Raw genomic sequence first — 22,363 nt, forward strand, 5'->3', positions numbered from 1 at the left:
GGGGGTCAATACCTATGACATCTAACTTGGTGGCCATGAGCCCTGAGTGCCTCCTGAGCGCTTGAAATGGGCCAGTCCGAATTGAGCTGTGCTGTGGGTGCAACATACACACAGGATTTTGAAGACTTGGTACCAAAAAAAAAAAAAAGAATGTAAAAGATCTCGTTAATAGTTTTTCACATTGATTATATGTTGAAATAAAAATATTTTGGCTATATAAAGAAAAATATGTTACTATATTATTATTATTTTATATATTAAATATAGCAATCTAATATAAATATATCATATTAATAGCATTAATATTACTATACTATGTTAATACATATATACATGACTATAGTATAGTATGTGTTCTAATTTTCTTTTTTTGTGTGTGTGTGTTCTAATTTTCTACATTATATAATATAGTTATATATTTCTATATTATAAAATTACTATATAATATATTGTTCAGATAATATATAATCATAACACATAATCGTATAATATATAATATTCATATAATATAATTAGCATTCATGTCATTGTTAATACAATATCATTATATTACATTATTAAATATATTATTATTATTATTTCATCTGTTTCTTTTTAATTTTTTAATGTGGCTACTAGAAAATTTAAAACCACTGACGTGGTTCACACCACATTTCTGTTGGACAGCGCTGGTCCACACACTATTTCTAGCCAATCCCCCCCCACGCACACACAAAACACTAAGCAGAAAGGTTGTGACGTCAAGTATACATAACAACATTTCAACATTTATTTTTATTTTTATTTTCACTGTTCAAGTGACGGATGCTAGCTTTTTAAACAGTCAAAAACTTACATGCTGTATGGATTCCACTGATACAACATTCTTGAAAGGGCAAAAATTACAGAGATGGAGAGCAGTTCATGGTTGCTGGTGGTTCAGGACTGGCTGGGGGTGCTGGAGGGAAGTGGGGTGGCTAGAAGAAGGGATCATGAGGGATCCTGCTGGTGATGAAAGTGTCCTGTCCCTGTACTGTATCAATGTCAACATCCCGGTTGCGGCTGCGTAATGTCGTTTTGCAAGATGTTTCTATTGAGGGAAATAGGTCACCAGCGCAAGACCCCTCTATGTTATTATTTACAACTGGACATAAGTCTACAATAAAGTCAAAATAAAAGGTTTAATTATTTGTAAGTGCAAACAAACAGTAGCTTACAAAATAAAAGTAAAATTCCTTTGTGACCCCGTTGTCTGGAGATACCCAACCAATGTCTACCACGGTCAGCCTTCAAAACATATTGCTCACACTTGTTTTTCCCCATAACCACATACCATCTTTTTACTTAAAGCTTTTTCAAAACTTATTTAAGTACCATTGTAACTTACTGTTTTTCTTGAAATCAACTCACTTATCAAAGCTTAGTCGATCCATGGACTTTCGCTTTGTCCTAAACGAGAATAACTTTTGAAATGCCAGATAACATTCTTTTCCCAAGTCTGCATTTCATAAATACAGAACTATTATTTGAAAGGTTAGAATGTTTCTCTTTGTCTAGTCTATGTACCTAATGTATTGTATTCACACTCCCTGCCTGGGCAGACCTGTCTCTGTCTGGGGGTACTCCAGGTGTATTGCTTTTTGTTTGTTTTCAATGTCCTTGCATGAAAAGAAAGGTTCCATGCCCCTAGAAGGAAGTATTGACCTTGGAAATGAGGAAGGATGAGGAGATTTCACCTGGGAAAAGAAGAAGAGTTCACTAAAACAATACCAGCTAACCCAGGGCTGAGTTCAAATAAGCAGAAAGAGAATGGACCAGAAGAGTGGTGCAGCCACGTGCCTCCCCTTACACCGCCTGGCTCTTTTGGGCTGTGTTATCCGTCGTGGAGAGCGTGAAAGACTTGCTCTCCCTAACCATGGACTCTTCGGTCAACATATTCCGGAGCCTGGAAGGGAGGGACTTGAGGAACCGGGAGTGGAAGCCGTGGGCGGCGACCACATAGATGACGGGGTTGATACAGCAGTTGATGTAAGCAATGGAGACAGTCAGAGCATCCAAACTGGACGTGACTTTGTAGGTGTCACTGGTCGTGGGGAAGAAGACGATCGTTACCCCTGTCACCTGGTAGGGCAGCCAGAAGATGAAGAAGCTGATCACCACTGCTGCCACCACCTTGAGTGTCTTGGTGGAGCGCGTGGCACTGCGGCTCCATGTCCGGATCAGAAGGAAGGTGTAACAGATTGTAAGTGTGACCAGCGGACACAGGAAGCCTACGACCAGCCGGAGCAGAGCCACGCCCCTCTTTTTATAGACATCCTCTCGGCCATAGTCAACAACACACGATGTCTTGGGTGGAAAGGGTTCTCTGTGCACTCTACGATATATGAAGGAGGGTATGGTCAGCAGCAGGGCCAAGCCCCAGGACACACCACAGGCCATCCAGGCCAAGTGGGCCCCTCTGTAGTTCTGGCACCAGATAGGATTAAACACCAGCAGAAAGCGGTCTGCGCTGATGACGGCCAGAAGCAAGATGCTGGCGTACATGTTCAGCAGGATGAGGGAGGGGAGGATGTGGCAGGCAGTGTCATCCAAGAACCAGTGGTCGTCCTGGACGATGTTCACGAACAAGATGGGCAGTGCCAGGCAGGAGAGAAGGTCGGCCACCGCCAGGTTGAGAAACCAGATGGCGTTGACGGCTCGTTTGGCCTCGAACCCTGTCACCCAGACCACCAGGGCATTGCCTGGCAGTCCCACCAGGAAGACGGCTGCAAAGATCACCAGGGCAACCACATTCGGAGCGCTCAGGCTGCTGCTGTTGGAAGAGTTATCCACTGATATGTCGGGGTCCAGGGAGACATAATCGTTGTAATCAATGGTGCTAGTTTCCACAGAGTCCTGGGTGGAATCAGAGAGGCAGGGAGAGTATGAGTCTGCAGCCAGGTGCCAGGGGGCCCATCAGAGCTACATGGTTTTGAGCCCATCACTCCACTCCTCTGAGCCTCAGGTCTCTCTAGGGAAATGGGGGACTGCTGAGGGCTGAGAGCCAGTCGGGTGTCACACCACTTTTTAAAGTACTGAAAACCCTTCCATGCTGATTTGACTCCCTGCCACCCTGCCACCTCTCCCTGAAGTACCTGGATTTCCCCCATGATCCAGCGACCAAATGGTTAAAGCCTAGGCCTGTTGCCACGTGTGGTCACAACCCATTCTGAAGGGTCAGTGCCTGTGACACACTGCTTCTCAGACATTTTTAATGTCACCAACAAACTGAGATGATATTACTAGAGAGTTACCCACCACCACCATCACCCCCTTTTGCTGCCTTGCACCCCCTGAGGCTGCTCTGTGTTCTCTGGGAGTGGTTACCCAGAGAAGGCAGTGGTTGAACAGGGTCTCACATACTCAGGCACAACATTTAAGGGGCAGGGGGGCGATGGAGCACTGAAAAAACTCAGTCATCAAGATAAATAATATAAAGAATAAAGAATCAAAAACACTTATTTGAAAAGCTCTATGCACCCCCACGTTCATTGCAGCATCATTTACAACAGCCATGACATGGAAAGAACCCAACTGTCTTTCAATGGATGATTGGAGAAAGAACAGGTGGGACATCTATAAAATGGAATACTACTCGGCCACCAAAAAGATGAAACACTGCCATTTGTATCAACATGGATGGATCTTGAGAGTATCATGCTAAGTGAAATAAGTCAAATGGAAAAGGACGAGAACAGTCTGATTTCACTGATATGTATGATATAAAACAGAAAGCAACAAACGAACCAAACAAAACAAACTCATAGACATAGACAACAGAATGGCGGTTACCAGAGGGGAAAGGGGGTGGGTGGGGGAAGATAAAGAGGGTAAAGGGAGTCAAATATATGGTAATGGAAGGAAACTAGACTTCAGGTGGTGAGCACACGATGGAGTATATAGATGTCATATTACAAAGTTGTACACCTGAACTTTATATGTTATTAACCAATGTGACCCCGATAAATTTAATTTTTAAAAAAATCCACAGTTGGTTAGAGCGCGAGCTCTGAACAACAAGGTTGCTGGTTCAATTCCCACATGGGATGGTGGGCTGCGCCCCCTGGAACTAAAGATTGAAAACGGCAACTGAACTTGGAGCTGAGCTGCGCCCTCCACAACTAGATTGAAGGACAATGACTTGGAGCTGATGGGCCCTGGAGAAACACACTGTTCCCCAATATTCCCCAATAAAAAAAAATTTTTAAAGCTTTAAAAAAAGAATCTATAGTGGGAAAAAGTTTGAATAAAGACAGGCTGCTGCAATTGTTTATTCGTTTTATGAGGCTGCGTTATTATACAAGGGGCACCGTCTGCTCAGCCCACAGATTACACTCCCAGCTGGGCAGCTCTTTGCAGGATGACAGTGTGCATGAAAATATATCAGGCGCTATGGGGTTTTATGTGCAGTCGTGCTGTTGGGATTTTGGAGGTTTGTGGGGGGGGGGTTTTGGGGGGGCGGTTGGTAGAGCTTTATTTACTTTTTCAACTTGGTTCAGGCAACAGGAGGATATTCTGTTAAGTGTAGATATGGTGCAATGTGTCCTGATGCCCTGGGTTCCAGGATAGCTCAGCTCAGATCCCAACTGTTCTACTTGAAACCTGCATGGCCCTCAGCAAATTCCATGACTTGCTCTGTGCCTCCATTTCTTTCTGAGTTAACTCCTAGCAGCCTGCTGGTTTTCATGGTCGTCATTCCAAAACCTCAGTCTCAGAGCAGAGAGAAAATATTTGGGGACAACAAGAAGAAGAGTGAGAAATGGGAATACGAAAGCGATCTTTACTTCGCTGGAGGGAGGGCAGAAGGGGTGAGAGGAACAGAGAAGGATGTGAGGTAAAGACCAAAGATTATGGTCTCTAATTACCATTTGTCATTCAAAGGAGTCAGGTCTCCTTGGGGAAGGGCTGACTCCTGTTCTGGGACAGGAAATGTACAAGAGGAGCCCAATACATCTCATACTGGAAAGTAAGGAAATTTGTAATGGGTACACGAGAGAGAGCTTGAAACGGCTCCCACTAGTCAAAGACAGGGCAATCTGAGTATCTAATAATAAAAATAACTGTGGTAGGGTGAAGCACATCAGTAGATAAAGAGCTACGAGTTCATACTGATAATTAGAACAAACAAACCCATTGGTCATCTTTTTGTTCTGGAAAGGGAAGGAATCAAGCCTACATCCTGCCATTTCTATACAGAGTATATTTCAGGGAAACAAAAAGGTAACATGGGACGGTCGTTCTTTAGAGAAGAATCTAAGAATGCTACCTATGGGAGGAATGATAGAATCAAAGAAAGAATGGAACTGCAGGATGGTCCCCGACAACTGATTGAAACCATCAGGTGAAAAATTGATGGGAATTCTACAATTAATGGGTCGGGCTGGCGCCCCAAACCCACCAATCGGCATCAGCACCCTGGGAAGAGAGGCAATCAGACATTCTGTTCTATATAATGTGATGCAGTAGGAAAGACCCAGTACCACCTACAAAGTAATTTTTTTTAAAAATCGAACGTGAATCTAACCAAGGTTCTAGATCTAAAACTACCAGTTTACAGGAAAAGCAGGGGAGAGAGGCATACAATGAATAACACCACAGGGATGAAATCAACCCAATCAGGCGGAGGGAAACTCGACAGGACAAAGGGTCGGGTTTCTCCCACAAGTAAATGGCCTGTTTACAAAAGGAAAGGGAAGTGTCATGGGTTAAAGAGAGATTTAAGAGGCCCATCAACCAAAGGCAATATGGAGACGTCACTTGGATCCTGAGTGGAATAATCAACGGGAAAATAAGACATTTCTGAGACAATCTGGGACATTTAGAAACAGACTGGATGTTAGACAATAGCAAGACATCAGTGCCAGTTTTATTGAGGGTGATATGGTATTGTGTTTATGCTAAAAAATAAATAAAAGGAGGAAGAAGGCTGTTTCAGGTAGAGATACGTAGCTGGTAAAACGGGATGTCTTGGTTTTGCTTTAAAAGTCTCCAGCCAAAGAGAGGGAGAGAGAAAGGAAGGAGGGAGGGACGGAGGACTCTGGACGACTAAGAATGTCAAAGTGTTTATAACTGTTGAAGCTGGGTGATAGGTGCCCTTGGGTTCACAATATCATTCTCTCCACTTTTCTGTGTTTGAAATTTTCCATAATAAAATAAAATAAAGAACAGAGGGGTCCTGAACACGTCTTCGCAGACAGAGCTGCCAGAAGTGTTATGCACCCACCCCCCATGAGAGAAAGGGTGCCGAGGGTGGCAGCTAGGCTGGAGAGGACCTTGTCGGCAAGCCAGGGCCCCACAGGCACCAGACATAGCAGGAAAATCTTTGTGCAGGGAATGGAAAGATCACATTAAAGCAGTATTTTTTGAGCACCTACTTTGTGCCAGGCATGACCTTGGGTCTTTCAAACCTGACCACAACCCTACAAGTAGGTTCTATTCCTATGCCCATTTTATTGATGAGGAAACAGAGGCACCAGAAGGAGCAGTAGCCTGTTCCAGGTCACATAGATAGGAATTCAAACCTGTACAGAGTGGGATACAAACCCAGGCAGGCTGCTGCTGACCATCTCCAAGGACAGACTCTGGACAGGGTAAGGACCGTTCAGGGGAGAGCTCTGGGGCCCTTGGAGCTAGCCCATCTCTGAAGGCCATTTTGTCACCCACCCAGGGAAAGGAGACAGAGAGAAATCGAAGGTCTCATTACAGAAATATTCAGAGCTGTATTTTTAGTACACCTGAATTTGCAGGCTGAGGTTTATACCCACTGAAACACCCACCTCATGGATTAAATAAAATAAGAAACGTTCAAGCACCTAGCAGCATGCCTGGCATAGAGAAGGGGGACAAGGAATGGCCGCCAAGGCTATTATCACTTATCGATATTATGATTATTGAGGAGCTGAGCTCTTTCTCTGAACCAATCTTCTGTTTCTCATCCCTTTATGTTGCCCGAAGGTCGGCCAAGCTGATGGTAAGGGGTACTTGCTGGTAGAGACATATCAGTGATTAAATTATTCAAAGGAGGGGGCGGCCAGATGGCTCAGTTGGTTAGAGCACGAGCTCTGAACAACAGGGTTGCCGGTTCGACAAGGTTGCCCGTTCAATTCCCACCTGGGATGCTGGGCTGCGCCCCCTGCAACTAAAGATTGAAAACGGCAACTGGACTTGAAGCTGAGCTGCACCCTCCACAACTAGATTGAAGGACAATGACTTGGAGCTGATGGGCCCTGGAGAAACACACTGTCCCCTAATATTCCTCAATAAAATTAAAAAATATATATATTCAAGGGAGAACGTCAGTATTGGCTGATGAGTAGGGAGTGTTCTATCCTCACAGTGAAATATTATTCAGCCATAGAAAAGGAATGCGGGGGAGCGGTCAGGTGGCTCAGTTGGTTAGAGCTCGAGCTCTGAACAACAGAGTTGCCAGTTCAATTCCCACATGGGCCAGTGAGCTGCACCCTCCACAACTAGATTGAAGGACAACGACTTGGAGCTGATGGGCCCTGGAGAAACACACTGTTCCCCAATATTCCCCAATAAAAAAAATGGTTGACACATTACATTTCTTTTTTAAAAAAAGAAAAACAAAGAATGGGGGCCGGCCAGGTGGCTCAGGTGGTTGGAGCTCTGTGCTCCTAACACCAAGGTTGCTGGTTCGATTCCCACATGGGCCAGTGAGCCGCACCCTCTACAGCTAAGATTGTGAACAACTCTCCCTGGAGCTGGGCTGCTGTGAGCAGCCGGAGGTCAGCGTGAGCTGCCGTGGGCTGCTGTGTGCTGCTGTGGGCTACCGTGTGCTGCCATGAACGGCTGGTGGCCAGTGTGAGTAGCCGGCAGCCATCATGAGCGGCCAAGAGCTGCTGTGACGGCCAACTGACAACTGGCAACCGACTGCCTCAGCGGGGGGCACAAGGCTCATATACCAGCATGGGCCAGGGAGCTGTGTCCTACAGAACTAGACTGAGAAACAACGGCTTGAACCAGAGTGGGGGATGAGGAGGAGGAAGCGGGGGAGAGGAATGGAGCCCTGATACAAAATACAGAGTAGATGAGGCTCGAAAACACTACGCCGAGTGAGAGAAGTCACACACAGAAGGCCACATGTTGCAGGATTCCATGAATATGAAATGTCCAGAACAGGCAAATCCAGAGACAGAAGGTGGGTTAGTGGTTGCCAGGGGCTGGGGGAGGGGAAATAGGGAGTGACTGTTTCATAGGTGTGGGGTTTCTTTTTGAGGGTGCCAAAAATGTTCTGGAACTAAATAGAGGTGGTGGTGGCACAACATTGTGAGTGTACTAAACGCCACTGAAGTGTCTGCTTTAAAATGGCAAATTATATATTAGGTGAATTTTACTCAATTAAAAAAAAAAAAAATGCCAGTGTCATAAAGACAAGGAAGGGCTGCAGGACTGTCCCAGATGAATGGGAACTAAGGAGCCAGGACCACCAAACTCAATGTGACAGCCTGGCCTGGAGCCTGGAACGGGAAAAAGAAATTCACTCTACAGGGCATTATTTGGACAATTGGACAAGTTTGAATATGGTCTGTAGACGAGATACTAGCACTGCATGGAATGTTAAATTTCCTGACAATGGTAATTGCGCTGTGCTCACGTAGTGACTGTCCCGTCCTTGAGAAACAGACACTGGGGCATTTAGATGCAAAGGGGCATAATGCCTGCAGCTTACTCTCAAACGGTTCAGAATAAAGATGGTAGATGATAGATGATAGATAGATAGATAGATAGATAGATAGATAGATAGATAGATAGATAGATAGATAGATAGATATAACAGATAGGGCAAATTTGGAGAAGCTGGGTTAAGAGTATATGGAAGTTCTTTGTACTATTCTTGCAATTTCTCTGTAAGTGTGAAAATATTTCAAAATAGGAAGTTAAAATTGTTGAAATATTTTCATTGGTAAATAGCGCTTGCCCTGAGCCATCTCCCCCTGTCATTCCCCCCACCAGCACCCCGGCTACTCTGGGATCCTTTCCCTCCAGGTCCCCCTGCTCCAGTCACTGAATGGTTAATGCCAGGCACGGCCGGAGGCCCCAGACCCTGCTTAGGGGGGCTCTGCAAGTTGTCAAATATTTTAAATGTCCTCCTTGGGTGGGAGACATGAGGCTAACTTTTCCTCTGCTGACTTCACAAGCTCTCTGCCATCCTTGGCTGCAGAATGAGTCAGACCCCAAAAAAAGCTCCATGCCTCCTACACACACTCTTTATCCCTCCTCTCATCAGATGACAAAACTTCTTTCCTGGAATGAGCTCACTGCCATTTCCTCTTATGAGTACAGAGAAAATATGCTGATTCAAACACTTGGTGGTTTCCATCTGAGACTTTGCAAATGGCTTGCAAATGGCTTGCAAAGTCTGGCTTTTGCAGCATCACTAGAGACTGGACATAACCAAAGTGTCCAGCAAGAGGGGACTGGCTAAATTAATGATGGCACATCCAGGCAACAGAATACTATGTAACTATTAAAAAGAATGAAGAAGCTTATGCACTGATATGGAAGGGCTCCAAGGTGAAATAGAAAAAGCAAGGACCAGACAATGTGTAAAACAAACAAAAGAGGAAACTCACCTCTCTCTCTCTCTCTCTCTTTCTCTCTGTCTCTCTCTGTCTCTCTCTGTCTCTCTCTCTGTCTCTCTCTCTCTCATTCTGGGTGTGTGTGTGTGTGTGTGTGTGTGTGTGTGTGTTGCACAGTCTAGCTACGGAAGCAGACAGAGGACACTTGTAATAGTGGTCCCCCTTGGGGAGGGGAAGTAGGGGATGGGTCCGGCATCAGAAGGCAGCTTTTCACCGTATGTGCTTTTGTTCTGCTTGTATGTGCAACCATACCAGGAGTGCACTGACCATTCCAAAAAATGGGTATTATGTAGAATATAGAAAAGGATTTGTGGTTCTACAATTCTGGGAGTCTAAGAAGATTCTACGAGTATTTCTTCATTGCATAAATATTAACTGGCTAGTAGATTGGTTCCTGGTATGTGCCCTCGAAAAGGTTACGGTCTGCATGGAGAGAGTTCTCATCCCTGGTGTCAGAGACAGTAACACACGAAAGGCAAGTTCTGCTTTTTTTCTGGAACATTCCCCCCCATTCCTACATGGACACAACGTCTTTAAACAATCCACCCCCAGACCCACCTAAAACCATTCTAGACTGTGTCCTCTGAGCAGTGGGATACAAGGTGGCAGTGGGCACCTCAGTTCTGATTTATCTTCTTAAATGTGTACAGCATTTGTGTTTCCAAATCCCTAAGCATTAAGAAACATACACACTCATATTTTGAAAATCACGTGCAAAAGACCAGCCTCCAGATTCTTGTGGATGCAAAGAACTGTTTCTCAGGTTGGCAAAAACAAACGTGATATACTGCAGATGAAGGTGTAGACAGATAGAAACTCTCGTGCACTGTGGATGTGAAATGTAAGTTGGTATAACGTTTGGCAATATCTGTTAGAAGAAGCATTGCCAGTGTTCTGGAAACCCAGATGTGGGTCCGAAGACATAATTTTCATTTTAAAGATAAAATATTAGAAACTACCGAAATCTCCATTGATAGGGAACTCCCACTAAAAAATTATACGGCTAATAAAAAGAAAGAGGCAACTCCCTTGAAATACATGGGGATAATAATAATACCTTCCTCGTCGGTTAAGATGAAATTAGTAAATGTGAAGTGCATAGCACAGTGCCTGGCATACAGCAGGCATTCAATAAATGCTGGTTAATAATATATGATATTCATGAAAAAAGCAAGATGTTAAGATAATGTGTGAAAGAGTTCTATTTGCAGTGGCTGGAGGAAGGATAATGTTACCTGCATTGAGCATCAGCTGTTGGCAAAGCACCGTTGTAAGAGGTTTCCATGTATTATCTCATTTAATTTAACAATCCTGTTGTCAACCACTCTCCCCCGCCCCCCAAAAAAGGTTCAGGCTCTAATAAAGAATAAAAAGCATTTCTTTGAGCAAAAGGAGTTGCAACGCCAGAGATGCAAATTCAGAAAGCAACCTAAACTGGTCTCCAGAGAGAACAAAGAAAGGCAAGTTTATAAAGCTAAAAACCACAAAGTGTAATTCTTTCATGAAAAGGAAGACAGGATGGTTGGCTGAGTTCACAGGGCTGGGTTAGTTCCAATATGTACATGAGGAGGGTGAAAAACTATGAGGAGGAGGTCAAGTCCACGGGTGACTCCCGCTGCTGTTCCAGGCTGTTTATGGCTGGGCCTTGAGCTGAGCTTAGCAATTAATAGCAGCTCTGAGAACCAAGGCAAGAGATGGACCCAGGCCCCTTCCCTAAGAGGTCCAGATTCTAAATTTAACTGACTCTCTTAGCAACACTTAGTCCATGTTTTTCGTTATCACTATGATGTAGGTTCTAATTCTGTAGGATTTTTATCCCCATCTTAAAGATAAGGAGAAGAAGACCCAGAAAAGGCAAGTCCCCTCAGCTATTCCACAGACAGGCAGAATTTGAGCCCTGTTTTAATTTGACCCCCTGTCAAATCACTCCTCACTTCGTTCCCTATGCATCATCCTTGAGCACCTATGGATTGTTTCTGGAAGGATCCACCACAAACTGGTGCCTCCGGTCACCTCCGGGGTGGTGATGAAGAACCTGAGACCCTGGGGAGGTCAGAGAGAGTGACTTTTCACTGAATACCCAGTGGTAACTGGCACTACTTTATAGAAAGAAAGAGAAGTCAAGCTAATCGTGGGCTCTATTCTGAAGTCCTGTTGGCTCAAACCAGGTTTCAGAAGTGGGGTGAGGGCAATGAAGCAATGCCAGTCCCCTTCCTGGTTCAGCCAGTGTGTTCTCCCGTTTCCCCTTTCACCCACATGAAGGTGAGACCATCCAGCCCAGCAGGGCTAAATCAGAGCCTGCTCACTTGGCTGCAGGCCTCAGGGCACAGGTGCGCAAGGGGACCTCATGTAGCCTGGACACCGTCTCCCTCTGACGCTCACAGAACCCATGGGACAGTCTGGTTCTGCCACCAACTACTGACAGACCCGGGCCATCTCTGCTCCTGCCTCAGTTTACCCATCTCTACAATCCAGAACACCTGACCACCCCGAGGAGTTAACTGGACCGTTCTTCCAAACTGGTTTCCTCCCCATCTCCCTACTTTCGCTCCTGCCATTCCCGCTGCCCAGATCCTTCCTGGATCTCTCCACTAGAGGAAGGAAGTCATCTTACATGATCCAACGCACACATTTCCTGCCCTGGAGAACCTTTGGATTCCAGCCCATGGCCTTGCAGTGACTCCTTGACAAACTTACTCCTCAGCTGCACCCCAGCCAGGAGTGGGAGAGTCTGAGATGGGGGTGAGGGAAGAAGGGGGAGATGGAGGACAGGGAGAAAGAGGAAGGGGAGAGAGAGACAGCAAGGAGCAGGGGGGCCCAGAGAGGAGAGGGCGAGGTAGAGGGTTCCTGTACCCACACCCCTTGTAGACTCACCATCTTCAGTTCTCCCGAGTTTCCCGCTGATCAAAGGTCCCTCATGCCTGAGGGCTGTGGTTTTTAAAACCCCAAGGGAGGGTGCAGATAGCCAGGAAGGAAATGACCCGTCTCTCTCCTCTAAGGTTCTCATTGGTCTGCACACTGGGCATCCCGGCTGGGGCTCCTTCTGTGGGCACAGAAGGGAGTCAGAGGAGTGAAGCCAGGGCTAGGTAAACTGAGGAAGTTCCCTTCCGGTCCAAGGAGAGAGGAAGCCAGATGAGAGACCCCCTGCTCCAATACAGACTTGACCCCTCTCTGGGCCTTGGTTTCCCATTTGTGGCCATCTCTCTCTTTCTTTCTAGGGCCCCAGGCAGCTGTGGAAAAGCTCAGGGGTCCGACTGGCTTAAACTCCCCTGGCGTCCTGGGAAGCGGGGCTGTTGAGCCCAGCCACCCAACCAGGTTACTTGGAGGCCCAGAGAAGCAAAGCAGGTGTGTGGAAGTGGCCCAGGGCTTGGGGACTGTTAAATCTTCCTCCCTGGGGCTTTGAATTTGGCACCCCACCCCACCCTACCCCAGCCACAATCATCCTCTCCAGCTTCATTCTGAGTTCTCATGGAAGTGTGCTGGAACCTGGATTGAGGAAGGAGCCTAGATTAGGGTCCCATTGTTGCTGTAACAAATTGCCCCAAATTGAGTGGCGAAAAACAACAGAAAAGTATCCTCTCATAGTTCTGGAGGCCCAATGAGCGAAATCAAGGGGTGGGCAGGACCACACTCCCTCCGTAGGCTCTGGACGAGGATCTGTTCCTGCCTCTGCCCCATTCCTTGGCTAATGGTCGTCACTCCCGTCTCTGCCTCTATGGTCACGTGTCCTTCTTTCCTGCTGTGTGTCACAAATCCCCCCCCCGCCCGCCTCATATAAGCATCCCTGTAATTACATTGAGGGTCCCCCTGGAAATCCAGGATAATCTCCCATTGCAAGATCCTTGATTTATCTGCAAAGTCCCTTCTGCTACATAAGGTCACGCCACAGGTTCCAGGAATTAGGATGTGGACATCTGTGGGACCCGCTCTTCAGCCCACCACAATGAGACTGACTATGGTGAGGAGCACGGACTCAGTCTCATGTCCCCACGCTGTTCTGCATTTCTACAACCTACCACCCACATTCTTCCCACACAAATAGTATTTTTCCACAGCAACTTCCGATTTGGAAAGGTCAAGCTTTCTTTTCATTACAAAAGTAATCCATGTACATTGCAAACATTTGAACAATTCAGAAATGCACTCCCCCCACCCAAAAAACAAAAAATGCTTTGAGAAAGCCCCTGATAGCACCTTTCTGAAATTCCTGCTAGCAGTTTGGTGTGTATTCACCCAGATTTTTTAAAATGTGGTATTTGTAATTGAGTACGGACATGCTGGGGTACGATGTTCATCAAGCTTTTAGTTCTACTAAATGAAGCCATGTGTATGGTCCACATTACTCAGCAAGGATTTTGAAGATAGATTTGTGGGGATTTGGTGCTGGTAAGAATGGGGTGTTGTTATACCGACTCTGACCTCAAGGGGGCGCTTGAGTTGAGAGAGACGCATAACACCAGGCTATATCCTCTTGATATTTTAGGATTTTGGACCAAAGTTGCGTATTGCCTTAAATCATGAATTCTTCACATTTTCTCTGCCCTGAACCCTTGGTGAAGTTATGAATCCCTTCTCAGAATAACTTTTTTGCAACGTTTTATTTTGATATAATTTCAAACTTAAAGGGAAATAGCAAGGAGAATAAAAGCAACTCCTATATGCCCTTTACCTAGAGTCCTTCATTTTTGCATTGGCCCTTTGTCTTTAGTATGCTCCTACTGTATACTTGTGAGGGTGGAGCGGGTATCAACCAGGGTTCTCCAGAGAAACAGAACTAATGGGAGAGAGAGAGATTTGCTTTAAGGAATTGCCTCATGCAATTGTGGGGGTTGGCAAGCCCTAGGAAACTAATACAAGACGTCTATGTCTATATCTATATATCTACATATCTGTATCTATATATCTATTGTGCATTTCCCTGAATCATTTGAGAGTAAATTGGAAACATCATGCCTCTTTGCTTCATCATGCTTCAGTGTATCTCTTGGAGAGCAAGAGTGTTTTGTCATAGTCAGTGAGCTTTTGCAATAAGGAAATGTGACACTGGTACACCACCATTATGTAATCTGTGGTCCTCGTTCAAACTTCATCAATGGTTCCAATAATGTCGTTGCATCACTACTTTTTTTCAGAATGTTTTTGTAAGTACATTTTAAAACACCTTGTTTCACTTTAATAGCATAATAAATCCATTGTTCATTTGAAACCTGCTTATTTAACCACTTTCACATGGCTAAAACTTTAGGTGGTTTTCAATATTTTTGTTCATACCATAGTGAACACCTCGTAAATACATCCTGGTGCCTGTGGTACAAGTATTTATGGAAGATAACTCTCTAGAAATGAAATTGTAACCCTAATGCTGGTGTTTTTTTATCCTCTTATGCAAGACCCAGACCTGTGCTGACTAATACAGCAGCCATCAGCCACATGTGGCAACTAATTGAAATGTTGTGAGTCCGAATTGAGATGTGCTGTGAGTACACACACTTCAGATTTCAAAGACTTCCTGCAAAAAAAGAAAAGATTGTAAAAAATCTCAATAATTTTTATGTTGTATTTCATATTAAAATAACATTTTGTTTAGGGGTGGCCAGATGGCTCAGTTGGTTAGAGCGCGAGCTCTGAACAACAGGGTCGCCAGTTCAATTCCCACATGGGATGGTGGGCTGCGTCCCCTGCAACTAAAGATTGAAAACGGCAACTGGACTTGGAACTGAGCTGCGCCCTCCACCACTAGATTGAAGGACAATGACTTGGAGCTGATGGGCCCTGGAGAAACACACTGTTCCCCAATATTCCCCAATAAAATTTAAAAAAAAGAAAAATTCATGAACTTTTATAAAAACAATATAATAATAATATTTTGGACAAATTGGGTTAAGCAAAATATATTATTAATTATAATATTGTTATTACACATTAAAGATCATTGTAACAATATAATATAAATATGTAAATTAACATTACTATGACTATAATATATTAATATATCATTAATATCATTGATATTAATCTAATATATAACCATATTAATATGCTACTATTATTATTTCATCTATTTCTTTTTACCTTTTTAATGCAACTACTAGAATTTTTTTCTTTCTTTTTTTTTTAAAAAAAAAAAAGGGGAAGGGGAACAGGACTTTATTGGGGAACAGTGTGTACTTCCAGGACGTTTTTTTTTTTTTTCCCAAGTCAAGTTGTTGTTCTTTCAATCATAGTTGTGGAGGGTGCTGTTCAGCTTCAAGTTGTTGTCCTTTCAGTCTTAGTTGTGGAGGGCGCAGCTCAGCTCCAGGTCCAGTTGACGTTGCTAGTTGTAGGGGGCGCAGCCCACCATCCCTTGCGGGAGTCGAACCAGCAACCTTGTGGTTGAGAGGACACACTCCAACCAACTGAGCCCTCCAGGAGCTCAGCGGCAGCTCAGCTCAAGGTGCCGTGTTCAATTTTAGTTGCAGGGGGTGCTGCCCACCATCCCTTGTGAGAGTCGAGGAATCGAACTGGCAACCTTGTGGTTGAGAGCCCGCGCTCCAACCAACAACTGAGCCATCCGGCAGGCAGCTCAGCTCAAGGTGCCGTGTTCAATCTTAGTTGCAGGGGGCAGAGCCCACCATCCCTTGTGGGACTCAAGGAATTGAACTAGCAACCTTGTGGTTGAGAACCCACTGGCCCATGTGGGAATCGAACTGGCAGCCTTTGGAGTTAGGAGCACGGAGCTCTAACCGCCTGAGCCACCGGGCCGGCCCCTAGAAATTTTCTGATTACCTCTGAAGCTTGCATTTGTGGATCACATTATATGTATTTTTATAGGACAACACTGCTCTAGAGCCACCATGAGCCTTTGTGTGAATTACAAAGAGGTGCCCTTTTCAGGTAGTTAGAGCCCCATGCCAGGACACACACATAATTTGACAAGGAGAGCCACTTGTGAGTGTTACCCTTAGGTTCATTTTTCTCTCACATACCATATGCAACTCATGGCTTCTACTTTGGGGTGTAAGGTGGCTATTTGAGCTCCCACTACATCCCAATAGAAAGAGAAAAAGGAGTCAGCAGTGTAGATGTCCAAGGTTTTATGGATGAGACTCAGAAGTGGCACACTTTGCTTCCCAGTCACAGCCCGTTGGCTAGAACGTCGTCACCTGGCCACACCTAGCTACAAGGAAGGCTGGAATCTGGTCTTCAGCTGGGTGTTGCTGTGTCCTGTTAAAACTCTATTCTAGTGAACAAATGGAAAAATAGCTATTAGACGACAACTAGAAATCAGTCACAAACAACATCAAGAAGGGTAGCTTTAATTTAAATAAGACAATCTTATTATTGTGTAAATAAGAAATTCAGCAGAGGAACATGTGTGAGAGGAGAAGGATGTGCTAATGATTTTCTTCTGGTTTACTAAAGAAAATTCACACATACTTACATTTTCCAGAAGACAGGGATGTCAATTCAAATAATAATATTTATTAAGTCAGACAACTATGGGATACACGAACAACCCACCAGACCACCCTCACTTCTGACACCAACTGCAAGTTTGAGGGTCCCCAAGACCCCGTTCAGGTTTGATCATTTGCTAAGATTACCAGAACTGCCTGAAAGCTATTATGCTCATGGTTACAGTTTATTACATCAAAAGGATAGAGATTAAAATCAGTCAAGGGAAGGGATACATGGGGCAGCATCCAGGAAAGTCCTATACCCGTAGCTTCCAGTTGTCCATTTGTCCTCTCCCAGAGAAGTCACGGACTGCTCATCCTCAGCAACAATGTGTGACAATACAAATGGAGTACTGCCAACCAGGACGCTTGCCCAGGCTTTGGTGAGTCTTTTTGCTGGGACTTGGTCATGTAGACCTGGCTAGTGACCAACGTGGTAATCTTGGTCTCCAGCACCTCCAGCACACTGTTAGATTATCATGAATGGCCCAAGGCCATAAGTAAACAAAGACACTTTTATCAGGCAGGATATTCCAAGGGTTTAGGACTACCTCCCAGGGGCTGAGGGCAAAGGCCAGAGCTCTCTTTGGGACAAGGTTAAATTTTTTACTACACAGCAACCAATCATAATGACAGACTTTTCTGGGGTTAAAAGTTACGTACAGGGCAGCAGGTAGCTCAGTTGTTTAGAGCGCGAGCTCTGAACAACAAGGTTACCAGTTCAATTCCCGCATGGGATGGTGGACTTCTCCCCCTGCACCTAAAGATTGAAAACGGCAACTGGACTCAGAGCTGAGCTGCGCCCTCCACAACTAGATTGAGGGACAACAACTTGTTGGTGATGGGCCCTGGAGAAACACACTGTTCCCCAATATTCCCCAATAAAATTTTATTTAAAAAAAAAAGTTACTTACATAGGCTATAACAACTAAATCTGAAGTTTAGATAGCTTGTAAGATCCCTTTGTTAGACGTATTTACAGGGGTATTCTTATGATGCAGGATCATGTCTGCTTTCCTGAAATTGTGGAGGAAAAGGGTAAAGCTTTCTTTCTTATCTTGCTGAAATTTGTTTTCACCAGGAGTTAGAAAGACCTACAGTTTCAAAATAATTGAAATGAGATTCTTTCAGCTAGCACTAAGAGAACAAAAACAACAACAAAAAATGGTAGGACTGACAACCCACAGAGTGGGAGACGATACATTAGCAAAGAATTTGTACCTAGACTCTGTAAAGAAGTCTTACAAATCGTAAGGAAAAGATAACCCAATAGAAAAATGGGCCAAAGGTTTGGTCAGGCACTTCATAAACAAGGATATACAAACAACCAATCAACACATAGAAAGGTGCTGATGACTTTTCTGGTCAACAGGGAAACACAAATTAAATACAATGTGGTTCTGCTATACACATACCAGAAAGGCTAAGATGAAAAAGAAGGAAAATATCAAGTGCTGATGACCCTGTGGAGCAAGTTGAACTCTCATACACAGCTGGAGACAGTGAAAAATGGTGCAACCACTTTCAGAAACTGTTGAATGGTAGCACCATGTGTCAACGAAATACACACCTAACCTTTGACCCAGCAATCCCACTTCTAAGTATTTACCTGACAGACAGCAAGCATGTGTCAGCAAAAGAATGTACGAGAATGTTCGTTGCCGCCTTATTCATAATAATCAACAACTGGAAATCAACCAAAAGTCCATCAACAGTAGAATGAATAAATAAGTTGTATATTTGTATAATGGAATACTATATAACAGAAAGAAGAATGCAAAAACTAATAGTAAAATAACGGATACATGCAACAAACAACATAGCTGAATCTCAGAGCCATTCTGTTCAGTGAAAGAAGCAGACAGTACACATACATACTGTATAATTCTGTTTATATGAAGTTCAAGGACAGACAAAAGTAGATTTTGTTGTTATAATCCAGGATAGAGGTTATTTTGGAGGGGTAGAAACTTTGAGGGGCATTGGGGCAGGGGTTGGGGGCCTGGAAGCATTATTTTCCTTGATCTGGATGTAAATTACAGGGACACTCAGCTGTGAAAATTCATTATGCTGTACCTTTATGATTTGTGAACTCTTCTGTGTGTATTTTACGTCAATGAAAGTTGTGGGGTTTTTTTTAAGTAGGCCTGAGAGGCTTAAAATTTACACAATGGAAAGGCAAGAAAAAAAGGATTATGTGGCATATTATTTTGTAACCACAGTCCCTAGCACTGGGCAAAGCCTAACCCCATCTGGAAGGACTGGGCTAAGCAAGTGGCTGCAACTACCACACCTTAAAGAGAAGCAGCGATGGCCAGCCCCCACCTTGCTGGCTGCCACAGGAAGCCCAAAGCCAGCCAGATGTTAGCCATCTATGCCGAGGCGCCTCAGGTGTGGCCACAGTGGCTTCTGAGGCAGGATGTGGTGACCCGTCAACAGCAGTGCTTGGGCCCCCACAGCCTTCTGACCCTGGCCAGGCTGGCTCACCAGCGCTTCCGGCACCAGCTGAACCTGAGAACCAGGGGTGCAGGAAGCCCCGGAGGGAGGCTTGGAGGAAGGAGCTGAGGAAGCATCAGGCAGAGAGCCTCTGGAAGGCTGCTGGGAAACACCACCACCAGCAAGAATAATAATAATAATAATAGCCAACACTCGCTGAACAATCGTCCCGTGCCAGGTGCTGCTCCAAGCACTTCACAATAACTAAAGCCGTTTAAGATGGGAAGTGTTAACCCTGACAGAACTTAGAATGGGAGCTTATATTATTACTACTCTGAAAATTCTAGAAGTTTCTAACTCTAATGCTGTAAGTGTATGAAGAGCATAGCATCTCTGATCCTAAAATGTCAGTTCTAAGAGTCTCTCTTTTTTTTTTAATTGCTGCTAATTTATTTTTAACTTACATGCAGTAAAACCCACTCTTCCGGGTATACATTTCTATGGGTCTTGACAAAAGCATGAGTCGTGTATCCACCACCACAAACAAGACCCAGAACAGTCCCATCACCCCAGAAAACTCCCTCAGGCTCCCTCCTTAGAGTCAGCCCGTCCCCCTCCTGTAACCCCTGGCAACCACTGAGCTAGTCTCCCTCACCATAGTTGCCTTTTCCAGAACATACAAGAAATGGATCTTCCGAATCTGACTACTTTTGTTTAGCGTCATACGTTTAAAATTCATGCATCTCATTGAGTGTATCACAGGTTCCTTTCAGTAGCTGAGCGGTATTCCATCGTATGGGTGTATCACAGTCTGCTTATCCGCTCACCAGTTGAGAAATATTTGAGTTATTATTAATATTTGCGTAACTAAAAAAGCTGCTGTAAACATTCTCATCCAGGGTTTTCTGTGATCCTAAATGTTCCCTGCTCCAAGGTGAACCTACGAGTAGGATTGCTGGGTCCTATGGTAAGTATATTATTAGCTCTATAAGAAACGGACTATTAGTTCCCTGCAGCTGCAGTAACAAATGACCACAAATTGGGGTGGCCGGTTAAGTCAGTGGGTTAGAGTGTGGTGCTAATAACGTCAAGGTTGCCGGTTCAATCCTTGCTTGGGCGCCCTTCTTTTAAAAAAAGGAAATGACCACAAACTGGGTGGCTTAAAACAATAGTAATTGATTCCCTCACAGGTCTGGAGGCCAGAAGTCTGAAATCTAGGTGTGAGCAGGGCGGTGCTCCCTTGGAAGGTCCTAGGGGAGGGTCCATCCTCACCTTTTCCAGCTTCCAGTGGCTCCAGGCATTCTGTGTGGCTGCTTCGCTCCAGTCTCTGCCTCTGTCTTCACATGGCCTCTGTGTCTATGTCTCCTCTTCCGTCTCTTGTCATTAGATTTGGGACCAATGTAGATAAGTCCAGATGACCTCATCTTGAGATCCTTAACTACATCTGCAAAGACTGTTTTTCCAAATAAGGTCACATTCACAGGTTCCGGGTGGATGCATCTTTTGAGGAGACACCATTCAATATATTACAGTGATAGTTTTCCAAAATGCCTGCACCATTTTGCGTTCCCACCAGCAGATTGTCTTAAAGATCCTAAACTGAACAGGGTTAGGGGGAATAAGGAGAAACGGGTCAGGTGGGGCTACCGCACTTTCTTAGGTTAGCCATCTTCAAGGCCGTCTTTTAGCTCCTCGCTCCCCAAAGTACAATCCCCAGCACCCAGCATCAGCATTTCCTGAGATGCAAGAAAGGCAGAAACTCAGGCCCCGCCGCCACCCTGCTGAATTAGAACCTGTATTTTAACAAGAGGCCCAGGTGATTCCTAGGCGCCTTACGGGCTATGAAACGCTGGGCTAGAGCTTCACTGGGAGAAATTGTTCAAAACTTCCTGTATCACCCTCACTACATGGATGGTGGCCCCCTGTGTGGATGTTTTAAGCCCTCTCCTTTTTAGGGTCTATCTCTATTGTTGGTACATACATTTGCAATCAGCTGAAAATAAAGGCAGAGATGTTTTCTTGGACATCAGACTTTGTCTGAAAAAACAACAACACACACAAAAAAAACATGAGACAAATGAAACTAGAACTAGACCTAGAGAGTAAGTCAAGCAGTTTTGCTTGACTTTCCCCAAAGCAGCCTCTGAGACGATGTCTTGGGTGGTGGTAGTTTATTTGGGAGGTGATCTCAGGACACAGAAATGAGGAAAGAGAGAACTGAGTCAGAGAAGGGAGAAAAGCCAGGGAAGGATGTGTTAGTCAGTGGGGTACCGCTATGAGCAACTGGGGCTCAATCCTGCTGGGGACCCTCTGAGGAACCAGTAGGATCTTCCCACTGCAGCACAGGGAAGCTGGGGCACTGGTGCTCTCCCTCCCACCCCCCTTTGGGTATGGGTTTCTCCAGGGGACATTAACTGCCCCCACTCACTTTTGGGGTTGCACAAGGAGTCCAGGTAAGCTGAGTGATGCCAGAGAAAGCTGTAAGGAGACATATGGGTACTGAGCTGAGGCTGTCAACTGGAAACTGCCAGCCCCAGCGGCGGGTGAGCCTGGGTGGGTCAAAGGTGGGGAGGGGCACCCACAGTGTCTCCTACTCGCGGATGACCCTGGATAATTTTATTTTATTTTTTTACCAAAAAATTGTCTCTGCTCTAGCCAGAAGCTGTAATTCTCATTCTGCCCATGTGTTTTTGGTGAATAGACATCATTTCTCTACTTCACCTCAGTCAATGTTCCAAGAAACGTAATGTAAAACTATCAGGTTTAAGGAGCACGGGATTGTTACCTTTTCTGAAGTGCGAAATTGTCAGCGTGCCCAGGAGGCTCAGCTCTCTCGCTCAGGCAGGGGAAACTACACCCAGTGAAGTGGAG

At 44.9% G+C, this 22,363-nt stretch overlaps 1 protein-coding gene and 1 long non-coding RNA gene across 3 annotated transcripts; both read right to left on the bottom strand.

Moving 5' to 3' along the window:
• Positions 1-759: 759 nt before the first annotated feature.
• On the bottom strand, positions 760-12,619 carry C5AR1 (complement C5a receptor 1). The gene is made up of 2 exons (XM_019752586.3): positions 12,495-12,619; positions 760-2,874 (listed from the first exon to the last, which is right to left on the bottom strand). The coding sequence occupies exons 1-2, from the start codon at positions 12,495-12,497 to the stop codon at positions 1,825-1,827; spliced, it is 1,053 nt and encodes a 350-aa protein (XP_019608145.2). The 5' UTR covers positions 12,498-12,619; the 3' UTR covers positions 760-1,824.
• A 6,291-nt stretch (positions 12,620-18,910) lies between these two features.
• LOC141567660 (uncharacterized) lies at positions 18,911-22,363 on the bottom strand. 2 transcript variants are annotated; one of them, XR_016022226.1, is made up of 4 exons: positions 22,278-22,363; positions 21,921-21,970; positions 21,474-21,529; positions 18,911-20,945 (listed from the first exon to the last, which is right to left on the bottom strand). It is a non-coding gene; the product is annotated as an uncharacterized LOC141567660 (long non-coding RNA). The 2 variants fall into 2 exon arrangements; XR_012490499.2 differs by having other exon boundaries at positions 18,911-21,091.

The sequence above is a fragment of the Rhinolophus sinicus genome, chromosome 8 (assembly GCF_057876585.1).
Source record: "Rhinolophus sinicus isolate RSI-liver-muscle chromosome 8, RSI-T2T, whole genome shotgun sequence".
In the NCBI taxonomy this organism is placed as follows: Eukaryota; Metazoa; Chordata; class Mammalia; order Chiroptera; family Rhinolophidae; genus Rhinolophus; species Rhinolophus sinicus.